General features: G+C 40.8%; 1 protein-coding gene across 3 annotated transcripts in view; it reads right to left on the reverse strand.

Moving 5' to 3' along the window:
• Positions 1 to 17,795, reverse strand: part of PTPN5 (protein tyrosine phosphatase non-receptor type 5) — a 77,041-nt gene that overhangs the window by 22,701 nt on the left and 36,545 nt on the right. For 2 of the 3 annotated variants that reach the window (XM_030949204.1, XM_030949205.1), the window contains exons 3-7: positions 10,037 to 10,218; positions 9,016 to 9,135; positions 7,136 to 7,219; positions 3,428 to 3,666; positions 608 to 797 (exon numbers count right to left, since the gene is read on the reverse strand). In XM_030949204.1, coding sequence (XP_030805064.1) covers positions 608 to 797; positions 3,428 to 3,666; positions 7,136 to 7,219; positions 9,016 to 9,135; positions 10,037 to 10,218 — 815 coding nt within the window. Of the gene's footprint in view, positions 1 to 607; positions 798 to 3,427; positions 3,667 to 7,135; positions 7,220 to 9,015; positions 9,136 to 10,036; positions 10,219 to 12,559; positions 12,647 to 17,795 lie in introns of those variants that run through there. The other variant, XM_030949206.1, reaches the window with a different exon arrangement.

Genomic DNA, 17,795 nt, shown 5'->3' on the forward strand with positions numbered 1-17,795 from the left:
AGAGAATATTTGACATGGCAGTATTAACTTCAGTAGTTTACAACTAGTGATTTATTTTTGTGCAGAGAAAAACCCCAGTAATACATACTTTCTATAGCTCCTGCTGAATGACAGAGCCACAGTGTTTCAGGTAACCAGAGAACATTTAGATTTGAAAAGTAGCTCCACATTAAGTACTCAACAGCAAAGAGGGTGGATTAGGACTAATTTCATCCCTAGGGCAACTCCAGACACCTTTCAAGAAGTTATGCTTATAGCAAATGAGGCTTTTCTTCTGAACTCTACTGATTTTTTGTTGTTGCTGTTGTTAAAAAGGTAATACACATCAGCGCAAAAAAAAAAATTCCTCTGAAACAAAGACTTCTTGTTGCTGTTGGTTTTGCCAGATCAATTCTCTAGTTTTTAAGTGACAACACTACTGAAAGCTTTCAGACATTGTAATTTAAAGGAATGACAAATTTGGGAATTGCATGAAATGCTTCACTGGCAGAAGCAGAGTTTGCATGTACTACTTTTAGACTGGCAGAAAATTATACCAAGGTCTTCTGTGGAGAGACAACATCCCATTTTTATTGATGCTCCTGGAAGAGAGAGGTCAGACACTCACAAAGAACTCTGCCTGGAGTATGAAAGGATCCAGTGCCTTCTTGTGCAGCTCCTCTTCAGTCAGGATGTTCGAGGCCGTCTGGAGGTATTCCCGGGCTGACTGCTCCCGGGGGGACATGACATAGCCAAAGCCTTGCTCAGAGCAGCCTGGGGTGCACATATCCAGTGTGAGTGAAACATTTGAACCTCTCCTGCAAAACAGAGCAGTCAAAGTTTGCTTACAACGGATCCATCACTGCCAGCAATGAAAGATGAACAACTTTAGGAAATCACCCAGCTGGTTCTGACAGGGGCATTTTGGTAACTACCTGTAAGAAAATGGGTGATGCTTCTTGTGTGGACAAAACCAGAAGATGATTTTGTACACTGAAACATCACTGGGGTAAGATCTTGGGATAAACTGCCAGTTCAACTTCAACAGAGACACAAAAAGCCAAGCAACTGCAGTGAATAATTTTTCCATCTGAAAAATGTTCTTTCCGCAACTGTACATCATAAGAAGGGTAAAATGAAGGTCCCAACACTTTAACAGTCACATTATAAACAAATACTCTTAAGTGTAGAATTTTTTTGTGTTAGCCACACAACAAACCAAATAAGTCAAAATGCTTACTATGAATAAAGTTTTAAAGCACTTCTGTTAGTCCCACATATGATAGACAAATGTGAGATTCAAAAGCTGTCAGTGAATTTATATTTAAATATCTTTAACATAATAATAAAGCCACACAATATGATGATTACTAGGTAGAAGTTCTATACATTTACACAGTAAACCTATTTTTGATGAATCTCAACTCAAAAAATTTAGTTAGAGGGTGTGTGCAGGAGCTATTAAAAACCATGTAGGCATGCAGGCATGACCAACTCACAGAGAGGACAGAAGTCATCACTTGGACCACAGCCCTTCCCTGGACTCAGGATTTTGTCCAAAAGAATTTGCAGCAAGCCTCCTACTATGATTCACAGCCATGGGGAAATGCCACCAGTGGCAGACATGGAATCTTTAGTGACACCTTTCAAAGGATTTCACCTTGTGCGTGCTATTAAACAGCTACCACATTTCTCCTCCAAAACAGATGCATTTGACAAGGATTGCTTTTGGTTCTTTCAAGGTAGAAGATACTACCTACATTAATAGTTCTTCAGCATGAAGAAATAAGATAATTTCTTCTTCAGCAATATTCAGTGGTGTTTGAATTTAGCTGCTGACCACCCTTTTAATTGCATAGGTGGCTAAAGAATGAGAGGGAAGTAAGAGAAAAGCAGAATGGATGCCAAAGAGGCACAGGTAGGGGACACAACACCAAACAAAGGAAAAGTGACCAATGTGTAATGTAAGTGAAGTTTGTCAGGGCACAGCTCAAACCTGAAATGATGTCTGTCTTCTCAAGGACGTGTGTATGTTGAAAACAAGTTTATATCTTGAATGTTCACATTGTATCTAGTTTGACAACTTCAAGCAATTGCTTTCATTGTCCCACTTCTAGTTATTTGACAGGTTTTTGATTGTAATTCATTACTTTACCCAATTGATTATTCTCCAAGCAATACTCCCCAATTCTCTTGATACAGAGTGCCTTTCATGTAGGCTAGCAGTCACCTGAGGAAAAATGTCACATCTTTAAAGTGACAGAAATGGAATGAAATCAGGGATAGTGAAGAACACAAATAACTCACGTATTTCAAACCCAATCTTGCCTATAATGAAAAAGCAACAAAGCAGCAGCTTCAGGGACAAGCCCCAGAGGTTACTGTGATCTCATATAAAGATAGAATAAAACAATAAAAGGTATAAAATTTTAGGACAATGTTATAACAAGCCATAAAGCAATAAAAAACATTCGAAACTCACAAGAGTGCAAATTGAAAGCCTCTTCTGTAACACTCCTTTTTACTGCATCCTGAGGAGCTTCAGAAAATCAGCACTGTATTCTATGCTCTGTCCTTTGTTTTAAGCTTTAGAGATGAGAATTAATTATGCTTAGCCCTCCAATTAAGCTTGAAAACTGAGAAATAAAGAAAGGTGATACTTTGCTATGCTGGGCCTCTCAGTAACTTCATTTTTATTCATAAAATCCTCACTTTTGCAGAATTTCTTTGCAGGAATTCTATCATCAAGACCTTTATTCTATTTCACTAAGACAACTGAAAGGACACAAAACAGAAAAATACTTTCCTTTAATCTTGAAACTGCCCTTTCCCAGCTGTGAACCTCTCTGAGAAGCTCCTGACTTGCCTGAAAAACTCCTTTTTTCAAGCTGCCCTTATGGTTCAAGCAGTGGACACCAACTCACCCAAAGTTTCATTACTGGGTTCATTTGAATAATTCATTTACTTCTGGATTAACTCATTAATATGAGAAATACAAAAGACTATCACTTTTTCTGTGGTTTGCTTTTGGAGAAAAAGACTAGTCCTCCAGTACAAGTAACAGGGGAAAAAAAATATATCAATGAGACCCACCTCTTTCAAAGGTAAAAGCTTTTACTGCTCCATAGGGGATTTCATGCAATGCAGTTGCTGTCTTGATGAATGGTGAGAGACTGATCAAACACAAATAGATGTATTCAATGAAAAGAAATGATGCTTTAGAACAGCACTTGTTGACAGCTGTCCAGAAACTGTGTGCTGTTTAACTAACATGCTTGTATTTATGACTGGACTGAAAACAGGACAGGAAATAAAGCAGGTGGCTGGACTTCACAACCACATTTGAAAGTGACATGCACAGAGGCAATAAAGCTTCCACCAGGCACACAACTCCTAAACCCAGAAAATCTGGGAGCAGACTTTTCCCTGTTAGTCACATGTACCCTACCTTTCTTGCAGGCCCACGGATTTAACCGTCAGAGTAGCTGGGTCTGTCTCCGCTTTGATGTCCATGACACAGTCAAAGACTGGAGTCTCTGGCACGGGGTCCAGATCTAGGAAGTCATCTTCATTCTTATCCTCTGTCCACTCTGAGTAGGTGAAGGAGGGCTGCCGGCTCACAGACTGCCGTCTGTCCTCTTGCACCGGAAAGGGGGGGTCTGGTGGGGCTCTGAGGAGGTGCCAAACCTGGAGGAAACAAACATTTAAACAAGTTTCTGCTTGTAGCCAGCCCTTCCACATGGCCTAGGGCATGGGTCTTTGGGGCAGCATTCCAGCTGTCTGTATTAGAATTGGAGAGTACTGAAGAGAACAGGAATGTTCCATGCAGGAGTGGCTTTGTGGTGTGTGTTGCAAGGATTCACATCTACCCATTCAAACCTGCTTTCGGCCACAGAGGTTTCCACAGAGCTAGCCAGGCTTAACTCAGGGATACAGTGGAAGTGGAATGTGCTTGTGACCATCATATGCAAGCCAATGTGATCCCACTGTCCTTTTGTTCAGTTTCTTATCCTTTCCAGGCTTGTTTACAAAACAAAAATCCACTATAGTATTCTACAAATCATCCCTCTCCTGATTTAATGGCTTTCCATCTGAAATTTACATATAGCTGTCTTAAGTTAATATAACTGAGCTGAACATCTTTAATAACCAGGTACTGTACCCCAAATTTATGCATAAACCCATAATTTTTTGAAGAAGCCTTAATTTTGATGTACCTGATCCTGGGGCTCAAAATGCCCATATCAGTTTTTGGCCAGGGCCACAGACTGTTATAATCTAATTATCTGATTTGAATATGATATGAACATTAATTAATGAATCCTGTGAAGTTTCAAGACACAAATGCAATATGAAAGTTTGTATTACAAATTAACAAAAGGTTTGAAATTGCACGAATCTAAAAAATTTCCACATCATATCAGATTGCACAGATGCTGTGATAGACTAGATGATTTGGAAATCACATCAGTAGACTTCAAATCCTGCACACAGATTTCAGCTAAAAATTTCAAGCCCACCTCTGAATTGCAGGATCTGGAATCTTAGGCCAACTTCATCCATCTAGCATAGAACTAGTAGTATCACTCAGGCTAATGCTCTAATGCCATACAAATTATACTTAATTGTCATGTATCCTTTTGAAACTAAGAACAGGTCTTGCTTTCCACAGTAAAAGCCTCTTCTGTCCTTTTCTTACATGGCTTTTAAATGACCAGTTAAATTTTAAAAAGTGCCACTAAAAAGGTCACATTTGTCTTCCTAGGTTACTAAAGCACATTAGGATTCCATGCAGGACAGTGTCAATTTCAATATTGGGAAAGAAGGGCTTGGTCATAAAGGCACTCTCAAAGGAAGATTCCTTCAAGGTCTCTTCTAGGCAGTACATGGCTTAAAATCAATTCTAAATAGAGAGAGAGCGAAAAATCACTCAGCTGAGACAAAGGAGAAAATAAAGAAAACAGTCATCATGCAACAATCTGTTGTCCACCAGGCTGGGATTGTAAAAAAACTGCCTGGTTCAAGCACTATTTTCAATGTTCTCCCAATTACTATGTTATACCTTATTCTGCAAATACTGATAAAAGCAGATGTTTTCAAATTTGCAAATTGCAAAGCAGCATGATCTCAGACATCTGAGAGGAAGGTGACAGGTAGGCAGGAAGGGACAAGACTCATGTGCTCTCTCTAAACAGCCTCTCCTTCCTAATGTCTATGTTAGAGAGAACATGCTGGGTAAGATGGACCATAGACCAGAGCTCACAGGACACTTATATTCTGTGGCCCAGCAACTTATCCAGAGAGCAGGGTGACACAGAGTGACATTTGTGCCCCTACTCTAGCTAGGAAAGTCTTAGCACAGACCACAGGAATACAAACCAGCGCAAACTTGCCAACATGGAAACTGTTAGAAAATGTTTTTCTCTACACAAACTTTAACCAAGAGAAAAATAGGCCAAGTCTACTTTAATCTATAGTGGCATTCATGTTCACTTGCAAGGAGCTCATATACAAAACTGTCCAAAGAGAGATCAGAATTTTTAGTCATTAAGAGTTTTCACTTAGCTTTATCTTCTGTGCTAACGATGGGTCAGCAATAAATGTTTTAATCCACCAAGAAATAGCTGAATATGCAAAAAATCACACCCCTGATATTCAGATTGTCAGCCCAGAATGTACGAGTTCCAGAATGACTGCCAATTTATCTGGAACTCATACAGTTCTTGACAATTCTTAGTTGTCTTTTAATTTTTAATATTTGCAATTACAGAATTACCAAAAGTTTATTTTTGAGGACAAAACTAATCTGGATAAGGTAAGGCAGCATCAAACCCCCAGAAAATCGTATGAATCTGACAAAGTTCCTTGCCTACATCAATGATCACAATAATGGAGGCATTAACTATAATTGCTTTGCCTTGTGAATAGTTTTTAGAAAGTCCATTTTCCTGACACACTAAACAGAAGATTTTGCCACTGTGCTGCCTCTGAGTTAACTTAACCATGGCATATAATGTGACATTACTTCCTAGCAGGGAGTGTGGCCAGCAAATCAAAGGAGGTATTACCCTCTCCTCAGCACTGAGGGAGCTGCACCTTGAATATGGTCTACAAATTTAGTTCTCCCAACTTAAGACAGATTTGGAAAAATCAGAGGGGTCCCAGTATATGGTTTCAAAGGAGGTCAAGGGTCAGGAGTGTAGGAAAAAGGTGGAGGGAACTGGGCTTTTTCAGTCTGGCAAAGAGGAGGCTGGGATGATCTAACAGCGACCTGCAACTACGTGAAGGGCAGCTCCAGAGATGCAGACAGACATTTCTTGGTAGTACCAGCTGATACCACAAGGAACAATGGCCACAAACCTGCAGAAATTCAGCCCAGACATTTACATTTGTGAAATTCAGATGAACCACGAGGAAAGACCTCTTCCCCAAAAGTGCTACATGGCTGTGGCACAGGCACAGAAAGAGATGATAAATCTTCCTTCCCTGAAGGCTTTCAAAACCCGAGCGGAAAATTTCATGGCTGACTTTATCAAGTGTTGGCGACAGCCCAGCTTCAAGCAGGACATTAGACTAGCAATCTCTGCCCACCTACAGGCCCATGATTCTGGGATGTATTTCACTCAAACAGCATGTGTACAGCACCGCTTCAACTTCCTGAGCTACCTGGGGTGCACCTCTGGAAGGACAGGAGTGATGCTCTGCCTCCATGTTCAGTAGCAGCATTCCCACTCTAAAAGAACAGCACAGAGGGGTTTGAAAAGCCACATTCAGTTAGAGCTCCCTGACAAGACAGAGCTCTCCATAGCTTTTCCATCTAGCACACAACTTTGTGCCACTTACACAACCCATGGAGAAACACAACACACTGCTGCGCCCCAACAGCTGACAGCTAACTAGATTAATTGTAGTTGTGCCACTTAAGCTTGTTCTGCAGCTGGGGCCTTGGCCTACATCTAACAGGATTTCAGAAGAACAGTGGCACTCTGGAGCAGCTCCTTCTGCCATTGAAATCAATTGATGATTGTCCTCTTAACAAAAATGATGCTTTACAATCAACTTGGGCACAACACCAACAACTTTCATTAAATAAGACATCTTATAAAATCTCCCTGAAAAAGGGCATGAATACAGTTTGTGCTGTATCATAACTTACCAGAGATCCTACAAATAGCAGTCCTAGAGAAGCCAAAGACAGCAGGATGTATGATACCACAACACTCCCAACCGTAGTCAGGCTCTGTGGAATAACAGAATAGACAATGATTCATGAAGTATTTAGGGGCACAGTTCAGTGTCTGCATGCATGTTCTTGGCCAAGTGTGTATTGTTTCCCATGAAGATTTACTGATATCATACTCACTCCATGGAAAAGCTGCCATCAACACCAAAAACAAATGCCAGGCTTTGGAGAAGACTGAAACTGAAACCATCTCCAAGCCCCAGCATCTCAGAAGGTCTAAAGCCCAGATTTCACTGTGAAGGCAAACAGGAGTTCTGCTTCCTACCTTCACCTTTTGCCAAAGTCGAGATCTGAATCCACAACTCAGTTTTGCAGTCTGGACCAACACTTCATTGCTACAGTCAGGCTGATTTATAAACTGTGGTAAAGGGCTTTGAACAAAGTTTAGTACTGTTTCTGGGTTTGGGGATCCTTTAATAGAATCCAGCGAGTTTTCTGTGCTTTCTACACATTCGGTGAAACACCATCAGGTTAATTCACACCACTGGCAGTGGAACGAATTCCGATGTCTTAGTCATTTTATAGTCGTCTGTAGCTCAGCCTGGTCTCTGTAGTAGGTGCAATGGGCTTCAGTGAGCAAGGAATTTCACTCTGTTTTTCTCCTACTAGTACAGCTAATGAGAAATTTGGAGTTAAGAGCTTCCATTTGCTTATTTTACCATGAGAAGATTTCTTTGACTACACTGTTTTTCAAGTGTAAATCTGCACAATAAATAGTACTATAATAAACAGTCCTCAAACATATGCATGAACATCTGTACAGAGTCTTACATGGGGTGTTCATGTGGTGCATTCTAGGAATCACTTTCCTCTGTGAAGGACAATTATTGCAAGTCAAAATTATACAAATCAGTGTTTTTCGGTAAGGAACAACAATTTGTTAATGATTGAGCCACTGCAAATAAGACACAGGCAACAGTCTGTGAAGAGCTCTGTGCATAATAAAGCCAACTGCAAAAGAAAAAGTGCTTCCTTCAAAAAACCCCAAAAGAGCAGGTGACATGCAGCTCATAAACACTGAGAAAACAGAAAACAGTCTCCACTGTACTTCAATCACAAGAGGCACTGAATCAGATTTTCTATTAGCACTGCAAAGCCTCTGCCTCAAAGATAATGTACAATGGATCTAAGCATTCTGATAGCAAATATATTTCATCAGATTTTTGAAAGTAGCTGTTCACCACTTAATTAAGGTTCTGTCCACACTAGAAAAATTTGCACTGGGTATAATTACCAGTAATTTATCAGATGAATCATTCTGGTATACATGTCATCATGTCATGGTGAGAAGCTAGGCAATTTTACTGGGGTGGCTCTGTAGATATAATTGAATCTGTGCACCTAGTACACTTGAAATACATTTCCTGCACACAGATATGTTCTAAACACTCCACAAAAAAGTATTTTTGAGCCTATGTTGAGATTTGCACCTTTAATATGGGTTGATCCATTCTTCCAGAATTTAAGCTTCTATTCATCCTAAGAAATTAAATTCCAGCTCTCCCTTTACTGGGGGCTAAACCTTAATGAGATGACTTTCTATTGCTTTGTTTCATTTGCAATAATTTGCACATAATGAAAAATCTGCTGTGCTGACCTAACGTCATAGTCATTATTAAAATTCAGCCCAATATCTCAAAGATAAAATATTCATGTGCTTTCAGAAAACTCTTCTATCATTTCAGGACGTACACGTGAAATACACACATTATACTTATCAGAAGAGATATTAGAAGGACCACTCAAAGCTACTGACATCAAGTCCATAACCAGAGAGGAGCACAGGGACTTACCTCCCCTTGATCTGAAAAAGCCTGTTTAAATGGGGTAAGCAAGTAGGAGAGCAGGTTGAAGGCATTCTGAGCTGCTGGGATGGTCCCGTAAGTGCTGTACCACAGCATCATGCCGAGAAGCTGCGCAATCAATCAGAAAAGACGTAATTAGCATCTCTCATTATGCACACATTCATTTTCATTTCAAGACTGCATAATTAACTAATTTAGTTAGCATTGATTTAACGTTGATTATCGCTTTGGCTTTTGAAGTCAGGTATTTTCTAGGCTGTAGCTTAACAGGAATAAAAAGGCTGATGGCTCCAAGCTCAGCCACTACTAACCAGATGTGCATCACTGAGTTACCCAGGCTCCCTCCGACCCTCACTTGCAAAAGGGCTGCCCAGAAACAGCAACACTGAAAGAGCAACAGGTTCCTCTGGCTTCTGAACTTTCAGGATTACTACTTTTAGATCAAAACTAGTAATTCCATGAACTTAGGATGTTATTGAAAGGCTCTTAAGGCCTCTCTCAAAGCTCTCACCGACAACCATGTTTCACATAGGTATCACTATACATACACACACACAAACATACACACACGGAAACTTTTCATTTAAAACACTCAAGGGTGCTGCACATGCCACAGTTCACCTAAACTACAAAAGCAATGACTTTATATTACACACTCACAGAGAGGTATAAGCTCATCCCACATCACAAATTTAAACAGCACACCTCCCGCTCCACTTGTAATCAACATGGGTCATGATCCCCATACATATCAGCTATGGAAAATGGATTTGGTGAGATATTGGTCATTTGGCAATGGAGGCATTTGCAGGGTGGCAGGAAATGGGATGGGAGTGTGGGACATCAAAAGGCAGGGGCTGCTCTCAAGGCAAAGCCGTGAGAGGTGGCTGCAGAAATGAGGACTGCACCCATTCCCACTGCTACATCTACAGTGAGTGAGGAAGCCTCCCAAGCCAGCACAGCCTAAAAGAGGGGTCCCAGCATTCCAAAGCTATGCAAGCTGCCTTACCAGTATCTGTGAGAGGACAAACAGATACATGCTGTCTCCGGGTATCAATCCATTCCAGGGGGGAGGCCAACCGAGCACTGTTGTTTTCTGGGAGGCTTTCAGGGACTGGTCCTTCCTGCTCCGCTCTCCTTGCCGTCCTTCAGCTTCATCCACGGACTCCATCCCAGCTGGACGGGAACAACCTTCACGTGAAAACGACATGGGCAGGGGATGAATGGGATGTGACCCTGCAGGCACGGCGGGGGCTGCAGGGCTATTGTTTTCCTGGAGACGATGGTTACCTTTCTGTTCTGCCTCAGCAAGCGCAGCTCAGGATTGTGAGCGTCACACTCTATTAGTGCAGCTTTATTCACCTGCCTTCATCAGAAAAAAGTGAGTGTGGGTGGATAAATTATTTTCCCTTTCTTTCCGGAGGTGCAGATTCTGGGCTTTGTTGTTAACAAATTCTCATTTACATTGCTGCACTTTTTCATTTTTACTTTTTAAAAAAACCTACCTGTGCTATTGCCTAGCTACACACTTCCCAGCTACGTGATGGCAGAGAACCCATTTTGCCCCCTCCTGTCTCAATTTCTCTATTTCTTTTATTTGTCTGCTTTGTCTAATCCGATTATAGATTTCTGAGGTAGAGACTGTTTCATCTGATGTGTCTGAATAGTGCTCAGGGACTCTGGGTTTTGGCTGAATGTCCTAAGGCACTAATAAAATAGACTTTATTCCAATAACCTACTTCTTGGATGAATTCATACTCTAAAGCTATTTAATAATGTTGCAGTGCTGTTCTGTTCAGTGGAAATAACCACTGGTGTGGCTATTCCCTCAGTAACAGTATTTTGAATAGAGTCTATGTAGATATAAATTAATTTACAAGTGAGGAGTGAAAGATCAGAATCATTGTGTGTAAGTATTACTGACTTACATCTTTGGACATGAGGAATGCCCCAAGGCTGCCCTGTGTACAACTCTGTAGATTTAAGCCTAAACCAGCCTCCTGTGTCCCAGGGAAAGGCCACACCATTGGCCCTTACCTGGTTTGTTGAGGCCAGGTTTCTACAAAACCTTCTTCTCAGCAAGCATTTCTCTAAACGTCTCACACTTGTAACTCTAAGTCAGATACCATTAACTAGCCACAGCTCTAATCATAAAATGAAATATATATTCGTATCAGCTGAGGGTCTGTCCATAGTAAGAATTAATTTTTAATGCTGTTTTTCTGGATGCTAGACATCACAGGAAGTCTATCTCTCAGTCCTTAAAGGTGAAAAGCTTTAAGCTTTTAAACTGTTTCATGTCTCACTAGATTCAAACAAGAATAGAGAGGAAAATACTTGTTAATGATTGCCAATTTTTCCTGCTATTTTTGTGGGATGTTTATGTCCTGTGTTTTGGAACCAGAATCTGAAAATTTAGCAGGGACAGAATCTTTGTGTCAGAAAATATTTTTGTTACCTTTGCAGAGAGACATGCACCTGTGGCTCACATCTAAAGCTTCAAAACTATCTACTATCTTATAGTTTATTATTGTTTGCTCCTAAAGTCTCTAACCTTCCATTTTCACTAAACATAGTTTAAGTTCTACTTTTCCTTTATCTGCATTAAATAACGCACCTCTGCTCCTAAGAATGATTAATTAACATATTTACTGTTTTTCAGGCTCCTATGATTTCCTATCTCGCATACTCCTCCCCAAATGTCAAAATAAAATATACACAGTGCAAAACTAAAACATTGGGAAGACAACCAGACCAAGGAATGCAAGGAGCCAAGGAATGCAGATTTCATGCTCAGCTTTCAGCTGTTTTTTATAAGTCATAATATTTCATATTTCAGAACTTTTTTTTAACTGACTAAAGGTGCTGCCTTATGTAGCAGGTAAACAGCATTTCTTTGTTTCATGCTTGTAACAGCCTAAGATTTCACAAGGTCATTTCTGGTTGGAAACAAACCCCTGACTACAATACAACAACATGAAGGCCACTTAACTGCATCTTCTACAACAAAGATGTCAAAGTTAGGGCACGCTGTAACCATGGGGATCTGTGCCTCGCCACAGCCTAGAGGTCCAACTCCTGGAATTCCAGTGTTGTCTAGTAACAGCCATACAACTGTAGGGGTCACATTCTCCTTCTTACAACTGCCCTTTATGAAGGACAATAGATCACTCTTACTTCCAATTATTTTCACTGCATAAGGTAGAGAGAGACCTGGCCTGTACACCTGGCAGCCCAGGACTCCAGCTCTGCAGAACTGACATTTTTATCAAGAGGTATTTTCACTAGCACAACAGAAAGCAAAAGTTCTAAGAACTAAAATAACAGAGAACTGGTTGAATCCATACATATAAATAAAGAGATACATGCCTTAGATATACAAAGAGAAGGTCTAATGTTAACTTAAGTCCACTCAAAAATTTTCTCCTATAAATCCCAAAGATTAGATTCTAACAAATAGAATGATGCCCACCTCAGGTTCTGTATTTATTTAACTATGCCAGCTTTAAACAATACTTCAATTAGCACTCACACATCATCTTGGAATCCAATACTCCTGTATGGTTTGCCCTACTGGGCTCAGGATTCTTTCAGTTGCAGACGAGGTAATGAGTGAAACGCCAGTGAAGCTTTCCTGTGTCAAGGTGAATGTGAAGGTCTTGAGAGAGCTGGCAAGGATCACTGCCTGCAGGAATGAACAGAGCCTCTCCCCTGCTCGTGATTTGACTGGCAGTGAAATGTAGCATCCATGTGATAGCTTCCTCATTTCCTGCATCACAGAGATGGGGATGCAAGTTCCATGAGTACTTCTGCTTTGGCACAAGACTATACTTGCTAGGAAAAAAAAAGCCTTTGGCAGAGGAATTAAAAGGTCTCTGACATCTGTAGCAGCCATATGGCTTGTGAAAACAAGTTGAAATTTCAAAACAGCACCATAAACTCATCCTTGCTGTTCAGGGAAAATCACTTTCTGGATCATGCCAGGGATCCATTCATCCTGCATCCTTTCCTTAAACAGTGCCACCAAAACAAGCTGCCAAAAATACAAGGCACAGCACTACATATTGTCATATTATGGAATAATTTATATAGGAAAACATTTTCCTTCACTCGGGAGGTAAAAGCTGGCTTCTGTAACTCTGGCAGTGCCCATTTTAACCCCCCCCCCCGCATCTCTCTATCTTTTTTTTTTTTTTTCTGACTTCATATGTGGGTACATAACAGGCAGAAGAATGAAAAACACCTATATAACTCTCAGAAAAATAAGTGCTTAGAGTACTAGTCTTAGCTGAAATACTAAAAAGCACTGTAGCAATAACCAGCAAGTCAACAAAGCCTTACAGTAACAAACATGCCACGATCCCATCAAATCCTGCTGTGGGTGAAGCATTAGCAGCTCTGTAACTCGACTGAATCATACTTAAAGCCTTCAGAGAAAAACAAAACAGAAAACAACCCCTCAGAACCTCACATCCTGGCTGTATTTCCTAATGAAGTTAACATTTTAAAAGGAACTTGTACATGGGTGCTAATGTTCAAGGAATTGGCGCCGCTCCATTGGCAGACTTAATTTAACAATGTATTTTTGAGAGAAAGACTTGTTCCTCAGCAAAACTGTTTTTATAACAGAAAGAAAATCCACCCCAGCAATGAAAAGACAGTATACTCATACAGTTATTAGACATTTATGTACATCCATCACACTGTCCCTGTGAGAATGATGCTTCTGGATTGGATAGTACTGCCTCTTCACTGGGAAATACAAATTTTGTTAATGGTGGATTGTGGGTTTTACCTTCCAGGACACACAAGACAGGAGGGCAAAAGGGTCCTCACCTGTTCTGCCGAGTCTCAAGCTGCAGCAGCCAACACAACACAGCAGCTGGGCTGCATTGCCCCTAATTGTTTCAGGTGTATTGAGGTACATTTCCCTCTGAACCTGTCCGCATCTTCAGGATGGCCACATGTGGTGAGAATTTCTAAGAATGGACCACAGAGTGGAAGCACAACAAAGTATGAGGTATGCCAGCAATACCTCACATCCATCAGGATTACCAGCATTTCAGACCAAAGCGATAAGTCTATTCATGGCTTTTGCATCTTCAGATGTCCAAATGCAACTGCCTAATGAAATCTCTGCCTCTAATTTCCATCTAACTGCTAGGGAGAACTGCTATTGATGAAAGAACAGTAGATGAAAGTACTGTAGTGAGATGAGTCTCAGTCCACTGATAAAAAGAGTTTTAACATGCACCTCAACTGCACACACAGGACACAGCCCTGGGCAACGTAGTTCACAGATCTGGTCAAGACCTTGTTAGATACACACACCATAAGGCATCCTGACTGCAGGCAGGTCCAGGTGCTGGGAAGACAAAGACACATCAAACCTGAATGAACTCAGAGTGCACATGAACAAGAAACAGTTTGTGCCGGAGGGTAAAAAACCTATCTATCCAAAGAACAGAGCTTTAGGAGAATGTTTTCTTATCCAATACCTATCTCTTTTTTGGTTGCCAATGCAGCATGATAAAGATAGAAACTGAATAGCTTTCTTTTGCACTGTGATGGTATGGGAAGAAGTAAGAGGAAGGGGACCTCTCATACTTGCATGGCAAACACAACTTGTGTACTTACATTCTTCACTCTGCAGGAAATCAACTAGTGGGTCACTCTGAAATTTCTACTAAACTTCTTTATGAACAGCAACCTAATTTATTAAGCAGTAAACATGACATCATTACTGTTTACAAACAGATAAAAATCACCACCAGAGAAAGTCTGCTTCTTCTTGAGTCTGTCTGCATTCCTGACCCATCTGATAAGTTATGTTGAAAATTTACACTACAGATATAATAATCTGTGTTGAAAACTGGGGATACTAGCTCCCCCATTATTCTTTTTTTTTCTTGACCTTTCTGATCATGACAACTGCTACTCTGCTTGATTTCTGACCTGCTTTGTTTACAAGAGTTAAATGCATTTATGTTTTCCAAACATCCGAGTAAAATTCTGCTCAAGAGGAGAACATCTAGGCCCCAAAAGCATCCAGATTAAAAACTGCAAAGAAAAACCTCCCCAGATGCACCCCACAACTACCTACTACTGACTGACTGGAGATAGAGGGGATTTACAACAATGCAATCTCCTCAGTACCTCCAATTCCATTTTGGATAAAGTCCAAGTTTTAGCTGCCAAGAGCTTGTGGTTGGTAGATCTTGCATTTGTAATGCAAATCCACATTGAGAGCTACTTCAGAAAGCATAAGACAGTTTAATTCAAACACAAGGAACAAGCACGGCAGACCCATGCTTTACCCCTAAATAATGCAAGGCACCAAAGCAGCCCTGATATCCCTTTGGTATCTAACTGGAAGCCAGTTAGATCCATCCCATGGTCCTTTGTAGGACTGCAAGCTTCAAACTCTTCTCTGTAACAGAACTCATGAAGAAATAAGCCTGACATACCATCAAGTTAAGTAAGAGGTCCAAGAAATTGGAACCCACCCTGACACATTACAGAGGAATGGAAGACTCTTCACCAAGACTGAGCCTACACAGCAGCAACACAGGTGTGTTACTTAATCTGAGATGAATTTCAGCTTACAATTTCTAATGCTTTTAGTTTGCAGTAAGCATATCTACCCCGGACTGTAAGAACAAGGTGAACCAGGCTGCAGGTATTCATAGCTGTATGGGGAACAACTGAAATTTCTAACATTCAAGGATTCTATTTCAGAAAGTTGAGTATTTTTGCTAAAGAGATCACATTGGAAATATTTGTATTTCGTTCACACCGATTCATGGGTTGACATGCCCATCAAGGGAACTCAGTTGCTCAACAGCTCTCCAGTGACTCTGTTTCAGGCTCTCAGAAGATTCAAGAGAACACCACCCCACAGCTTGCCTTTTCTGTGTGTTTGGTTGGGGAAATTCAGTGACAATGATGCACATACAGCTTTAAAATTGAGCTTTTAGTAAGTACAACCACTGATATAAAATATCTACTTGTTATTGATTACTCTATGCAGAAAAATCTACTTCAGTCCTCTGTTCTGAAAGACAAACAGAATTAGTAATAAAATACCACAACATTTTCATCATTACCAAACTGCTTAGATAGGCACTGCATTGGCCACTCCCTAACAGTGAGATGGTTAATTTGACCTTGTGTGACAGAGGATAACCCACAATTATCAAATTTCCTTTGGGCTTATTTGTCCATGGGAGGCAGGTAGCATGGGGAAAGACAGAAGCCTCCTTCTGAGGAAGGCAAGTGTTCTCTGTGGAGTTCTTTGACAGTACAGAGGAAAAGGGGTATCACCTACTTGCCAGGAAAAGTACTGTACACTTGCACTTTCCAAGCTCAGTTAGTGGAGTCTGGCTGCTGCTTATGCCAAACTCCAATCACCAAAAGGGGAAGACACATCAAGAGAGAAAGAAAGGAAAGAGGGAAAGTCGTGCAGAAAATCTGTGAGCAAGTCAGGCAGATAACAGAGGTCTACGTACTTCCAGCCCGATGCTTCTCCCCTTTCACTGGCAACATTTCTAACAAACTCGAAGAAGAAACTTTCCTCTCTACCTGAAATAAGTTCTGCTGAAAAGAATACACAGACGCTTTGGATGCTGAGTGGGGGGAACTGCACATCTCCATCCATAAAGAGCCTCTTCCCATCCCCGAGGGAACAGCAACCTGATGCCAGAGTGTGCAAGGAGAATAGCTGCCTTTCCACTCAGCAGCTCCCTGCTGAACTGCTGAGTCACACATTTTCCCTGCACAGAGTTCACACTGCTCCCACTCAGTCCACCTGCCCCTTCATCTGGGATGGGTGGGAGGAGAGAAAGAGAGGTGAAGGCAGAAAAAATGTTCATGTTCACCCAGGACCATTATTATGGTACTGCAGGGTCACATATAAAAGCAAGCCTGCAAGCTGCTAGAGAGGGATGGAGAAGAGAAATATCAGACTGCAAGAAAAACTGCCTCCCCCTCATCTCCAACAGGAGGAGACTGGCCATCAAACAAGCTGCAAACCTCATTTGATTCCCAATCAGTCACCCATGTTACGTGCTTGCTGGTATGTTCTGCGAATTTCAGCGTATGCACAAGGCTCTTTGCTGTGATTTAGAAGAGCTCTCAAGTTGCTGTGATTTTTTCAACAGTCCAACAGCTACTGTGTCATAATTGTCTGGCTGCCACAGGGAAGTGCCACAATGATGAGTGAAAATATCACCTGGATAGATTCCAGTTCCTAAGGGCATCTTCAGCTGAGTTGCGGCAGTGGAAATGTCCACCAGCTCTAACTTTTATCACGAAATAAGATGAAGAGAAAATCCTAGGCATTTTATTGCAGCTTCCATAAAACTCAAGTCTAACAAGAGCCAACATCTCCTACTACCTGCTAAATTCTTGTGCAGAAAAGGGCTTCTACTAGCAATGGTGAGAAACATGTTTATCATGATTACAGAGGGTCCAGACTACCCTTAGGTTGAGTTGTACATATGGAAATAAACATTTAATTATATTAGCAAGGTAGTATTTTTTCTGTGATTAGAATTCTGGACAGTACATTTTGTAAGCCATGAAAAAAGAAAATGCCCAGAAGTTTCCTAATTTATTAAATTGATTTCTGAAAAACCACTTCTGAAACTAACTTTCAGACTACAAGAACAATTTTCAGAGTAATGTTTAAGCCACTGCTACTGTTAGCAGACAAACTGAGGGCTTGTAAGGAGCTAAATAAAGATTTTGTTTTATTAAACACAATTAAT

Source organism: Camarhynchus parvulus, chromosome 5 (assembly GCF_901933205.1).
Source record: "Camarhynchus parvulus chromosome 5, STF_HiC, whole genome shotgun sequence".
NCBI classification, from domain to species: domain Eukaryota; kingdom Metazoa; phylum Chordata; class Aves; order Passeriformes; family Thraupidae; genus Camarhynchus; species Camarhynchus parvulus.